The 6,000-nt window shown below is 39.2% G+C and overlaps 1 protein-coding gene across 1 annotated transcript; it reads right to left on the minus strand.

The window, feature by feature from the left end:
- Positions 1 to 1,766: 1,766 nt before the first annotated feature.
- On the minus strand, positions 1,767 to 2,588 carry LOC149254327 (AP2/ERF and B3 domain-containing transcription repressor TEM1-like). Its single transcript, XM_089454757.1, has one exon. The coding sequence runs from the start codon at positions 2,586 to 2,588 to the stop codon at positions 1,767 to 1,769; it is 822 nt and encodes a 273-aa protein (XP_089310883.1).
- Between the last annotated feature and the right edge of the window lie 3,412 nt (positions 2,589 to 6,000).

The following is a 6,000-nucleotide window of genomic DNA, read 5'->3' on the forward strand; positions in this document are numbered from 1 at the left end:
CAAAAAGAAAATAATGAGTTTAAAGTTTGTGTTTGATTATAAGAATTGACTATTAGTTTGGGCATATGGGAGTAGTGGGTAAATTTATTTGCAGTTGTTTAGCAGTTTGGAAGAAGTGGATTGCAAACTCTCATTTAGTTTTTGGGTGTACAAGAACTAGCAGACAACGGGGTGTACAATGAATGGCATGCAGTGGTTACAGACAGTAGTGAGACACAACAATAATTAGTGGTGGAATAGAAGAACAATCAATGGTGAGACAGAATAGAGGTTATCATATTTTTTTTGGTTTCAACAAAACAAAGGTAATTTGTAAAAGTCATTTTAAAACTAACAAGATGTTAGGTGGTTAATACACACTGTTAGAATCACAGGATTTAAAGAGAAAAATATTGGATCATTTTAATGGAGAATATGCTTTGACACAATAATTTATGTGGATGAGGAAATGACACAGAAGAACAAGATGTACTAGCAACATTTGCATAGAGAAACAGAGAAGCCCTATTGTTGATAACCTTATCAGTGGAGAAGCCCATGACAGAAAACTTAAGAAATGTAAAAGATGCAAAAGTAGTCTCGTATAAGTTGAGGAACATTTTTGAAAAAAAAATTGATCGAAAATTTTGTTTTTGAAAGACATTTTATATGCTACAAAGATGGAGGAGGGTAGGTGGAAAATTTGATTTAAAAAATCAGATCTCATTTCATAGTTATTATTAAGCCCCAGAATGTTGCAGACTACTCCTTTCCCTTCAACCAAACTTAAAAGAAACCTTTAGTGTTGACCATCTCATGACTTGATAAGGAGAAAAATTTAGTTAGGTTATTACTCATAAAACATGATACAGGGGAATCATTTAACTTTTCTATTTTGTTTTGTTGATGTTTCGAAAATCAAGTTTGTTTGAATTGAGTGGTGAACTATGCGGAAATAAATGGCATTTGTTGCCAAGGATAGGATTGAGTGTTAAATTAGATATTTTTTTTTATTTATTTATTTAAATAGAACCAAGGATTTTTTTTTTAGTTAGTTGCATATCCTATTTGTTTGGATCCGAGCAGATTGTTTTTATTTTAAGTATGTAGAGGCAAAGAGGGCGAGAAAAGGAATGAGAGAGAAAAGGTGTAAGATTTTGAGATACAGAGATAGATCTAGATCTGCAAAACAATAAAAAGCTTGCAAGAGAAGGAAGGAAGCGAGCAAGAATTGAGAAAAGAATGAAAGTGATTCTACAATATCAGTTTTAGAATAAATACACAAAAGCAGCTAAGTTAAGCTTAGTTGTACATGCAATAACTAAAGCTAACTAAAGCTAAGTGTGCTTTATCTTATGCTAATGTGTACATGTGCCACATGCAAGCAATAAGTTAACTGGAGCTGATCTAAGTTCATGTGCACCAACACAACTAGTCTAAGTGCATGTACACCAACTGGAGCTAATCTAGGTGCATGTACACCAACACAACTAGTCTAAGTGCATGTACACCAACACCCCCCCTTAAGCATAACTTAGGTGAGTGTGATGCAAAATGAATGAGTCCCGGCAACACGGCCATTTTAGGTACCCATATACAATGCATAAAAAGGAGGAAAGAGGGAAAACCCAGTGGGAAGAAAACCCCCCTCAAAAGATAATGCAAAAATAAAGAAAAGACAACTGCACGTGACTCTGCTCCTTCCTGGTACACGCTGGCGATGATGGCATCACAAGTGTCTTTGAAGCTCCTTCAGCTTGTCTTCCAGCTCCTCCACCTCTAGAGCACTAAGACCTCAGGGCATCCATATGACCGATTTTTCTGATTGGCGAGGAGAAGGAATGGGAACTGAATTGCGTAATGGCGTTGGGATTACTCGAACTGGGCGAGAAGACGGGCATCCATCGAGCTGCATTATTAATGCCACTGGAATTGAAAAGATTCAAGAACGACGGCCTCTTGACGGCATACACCACTTCAGCCTTGGATTTTTGGTTGTGGGGACTGAAACCGAGTCCGGGTTGACCCGACGGCCTGTGACTCCAGCTGATGTAGAAGTGATCAGTCTGAGCAAATCCTTTGTGAAACGAAACAATGTCACCGGTTTCCAATCTCTTATCCTTCACAAAACGGCTCCACCCCTTGGTTAGCACGTAGCTCTGGCTGTTGTTCCAATATGAATAACGGAATTGCCAGACTTTCCCCGTGTTATCCTCGAAATTTAAAAGCAGTCCCTTCTCGGGGGAATTGGCGTCCAGAGGGAAATACTTCTCCGCATACTGCTTCGGAATCACCAGGCGGTTCAGTTTGCCCACATCGCTTGGCGTAAGAGCCTTGTCGAAAAGATGCTCATGCGGTGGATCTTCCATTTCTTTGGCGGCGACGGCGGCGGAGGAGGAGACATTCATGTTTGCGTGGACGGTTTCTTGGTTTTGTTGATAGACATTAGCTCTCAGACCGAAAACCTTCAGCCCTGACGCCCCGGCGTTGTTCTTGGAGGCCGAAAAAGCTTCCCTCATAATGAGACTCTTTCTATGATGCTCGAATTCTGCATCATATGTGTGCTTCCGGAGCATGTCGACGATTTCTCCCTCACTGTGCTCCCTCATGAATCGAGCCTCCGAATCCTCATCTCTTGCAGGACTAAAGTTAGTAATGGCATCTCGACCCCGAAATTTGAGGGCCGCTCGGTCATAGGCCTTGGCCGCGCCTTCTTACTCATCAAACGAAACCAAATCCCAAGTCTGGTTCTCAATGAGAGAGTTATATTCCTCATCCATGGCGGCTTCCCATTCTGGATGCCCATTTGCTTCTGCATAAGTTTGTGGATCATATCCATGCACCATATAAGCATGCATGGGCATGGATGGCTCCATAGCTAAGAGTGCTTGCGGATCTTCCTCAAACAGAGGGATAGAGGCAGGATCATCAAGGATATCACTCATGCTGCGCCATTTTTGTGTTGAAGGTGGTCGAGACTCTTCTGAACTACATGCAGAAGTCTGATCTCGATGTTCAACAACTGGTGGTCTAACAGGGGTTTGAGGAACAAAATCAGAAAATGTATACAGACGAGATTGATCATTTACCTTGCCAGATGCAATCTTCAAATTGGTTTGCATGTCATAAATGCTCACGGAATCTGGGGTAAATTCCACTTTCCTTCCGCTGCCTGTGTGTGTCATCTAATACACTGAGAGAAGATTCACAGCAAGCCTTGGAGTATGCAAGACATTTTCAAAACTTCCATCTTCGAATTGCACTCTTCCTTGTCCAGTTGCTGCAACTGCAGAATTATCCCCCATGAGAATGGGAGGACCTGAGTATGCATGTAGAGAAGAAAAGGATTCCTTTGAAGAAGCCATATGATGTGAAGCTCTTGAATTGATGATCCATTCTTGTGGTGCAGAATGAAGAGCAATCAAAGCATGCCCGTTACCTCTTGGATCTGGTCCTTTTTCTCTAGACTTCTTCTTAGCATTCTCAGGAATGTGGTCTCCAAGATTGTGTTGCTGGAGTGTCTGCGCCATAAGATCTATAGTCTTCTTCATGCATGCAGATTCAGGATGAAAACCACGGTGGCAATAATTGCACATTGGTTGCCCTTTCGTTCCTTTCCTTTCCTTTGATCCAGATGATCCATCAGGGGGTTTGGGATGTCCTTCCTTTCTTGGATCAGGATCCTTCTTCCCTTTTCCTTTCTGATGGTCTTTGGAATTTGCCTTTCCTTTTGCATGCACAGTAAGTGCATGCGCTTTGGAATTTTTAAGTGTGCCCATTTTGATGAGCTTATCTTGCTCATGCATCAAAGACTGAATAAAAGAATCCAGTGAGGGCATCTTCCAATCTGCACTAGTTGCAGATCTGACTGTGTGGAATGTAGAGACAAATATTGCATACTCTGGACCAAGTTTTGATGAAATGGAAAGAATCAACTGCTTTTCTTGCTTGGATTTGTCGATCCCGCATCCTTTCAGCTGCACCAACAAGGCTTTATACCTTGTGAAAAAATATTGAATGTTCTCAAAGTTTCTCGGATCTAATGAGTTTAACTCATTTTCGAGAATGTGACCTTGCATTTCATCCTGTTTTCCAAACAATTCTTCCAAAATTTTCCATACTTCATTTGGAGTTGAACATGATTCAACATGAAATAGCAGTTCCAGAGAAATAGATAAACATAGGATGCCGATGGCCTCGTCCATGCGATTGAAATATCTTGATTTCTCCACTGCCGATGTTGGTTCAACTTCCGTTCCCATGGTTATTCGAAATAAACCTCTACTTCTGAGATGAAGTTGAATCTTTGGCTTCCATTCAAAATAATTATATGGAGTGAGAATTGACGATTGTGGAAACTCCAATTTAGACTCCATTCTTTGTTGTTGCTTCAATCTTCTCAACCTGCAAATAAAATTGCTTGTGCACTGATTACAAATCCCTGTGCTCTGATACCATGTAAGATTTTGAGATACACAGATAGATCTAGATCTGCAAAACAATAACAAGCTTGCAAGAGAAGGAAGGAAGCGAGCAAGAATTGAGAAAAGAATGAAAGTGATTCTACAATATTAGTTTTAGAATAAATACACAAAAGCAACTAAGTTAAGCTTAGTTGTACATGCAATAACTAAAGCTAACTAAAGCTAAGTGTGCTTTATCTTATGCTAATGTGTACATGTGCCACATGTAAACAATAAGTTAACTGGAGCTAATCTAGGTGCATGTGCACCAACACAGCTAGTCTAAGTGCATGTACACCAACTGGAGCTAATCTAGGTGCATGTACACCAACACAACTAGTCTAAGTGCATGTACACCAACAAAAGGGTCAATAAAGGAATGCCCATCCTGGGTTGATGAGACTAGAATACAATAGTTATGGTTAACGAAGATTTGTGTGTGATTATATGTGCAAATTCCTGTAATGGATTTTCTATGGAATGTGGTTTGTTTCTGTAAAAAACAGAGTTGATCTCTACATTAATAAACTCTTGTGAAATTAGACTAATTTCTGTGCAATCAATATAATGAGACTTTGTAATTCCATATGTAAGACAGTAGTGTTGAATGCATTTCGAATTGGTAATGGTAGACAAAGTGAAGGATGAATTTATTTTGAGAGTGAGATTGAATTCACGATGAGAATTTGAGTTTGGAAGAATCAAGGGTTGTCTTTTCAAGTGACGAAATTTGAATGTCATCTGAAAGAGATTGAATTTCAATTAGAAACCCATGTTGAGCAATTTCAATGTTAACTGTGTTTTGAATAGTGTGTTGAAAAATCTCTATGACTGACAAATTTCTGTGTTGAGAAATCGCTGTAGGAAAAGGTGTTGAAAGCGATTGGTCAAATCATGGGGTTTCGAACACCTCGTCACTCTCAATTCTGGAATTGTGTCCTCAGTTAAGTATTGGCAGGTTTAAGGGTATTGAAGAGAGACGATTCATCTTTATGTTGAAAAGTGTGAAGCCATTACTATGTGATAAAGGTCCCCAGGGTTAAGCATTCATAAAGACATGATGAATTCAGATGATCTGTAACAAACAAAATGACAAGAGCCCATCTATAAAATTGAAGAGAAACTGCAGGAACAATTTGGTAAAAGCAGATCCAGAATAAAATATTTTTCCTTTTGTTTGAGAAGTAGCCAAATCGCTGGGTGTTTTACTCCTTGGAAATTTCAATTTCAGATATTCATGATTGGTAAATCAACGACCTTGAGTTGTTTGACGATTAAATCTGTGGTTGAGATTACATGGGTCACCTAAACCTCTAGGTAGCAAGGGTTCCAGATTTGATAGGAACGTTGAATGGCATTTGATGGTCGTTAATCATATTAATGGTAAAATATCTTGTGGATTATATGATGAGTGAATGTTGGTAAGTGTATTGTTATAGGTTGTGAATCCTGTCATCATGTTTATTTTTATTCATATTTTGAATTGTGAATTTGTGGGGCAGAAGGAAAACCTGTAGATGAAATAAAGTATATCTGAAAACAAAATGTATGTCATTAA

This window comes from Pinus tabuliformis, chromosome 7, assembly GCF_031772625.1.
Source record: "Pinus tabuliformis cultivar Carrire ecotype Pingquan chromosome 7, CPIR1, whole genome shotgun sequence".
NCBI classification, from domain to species: Eukaryota; Viridiplantae; Streptophyta; class Pinopsida; order Pinales; family Pinaceae; genus Pinus; species Pinus tabuliformis.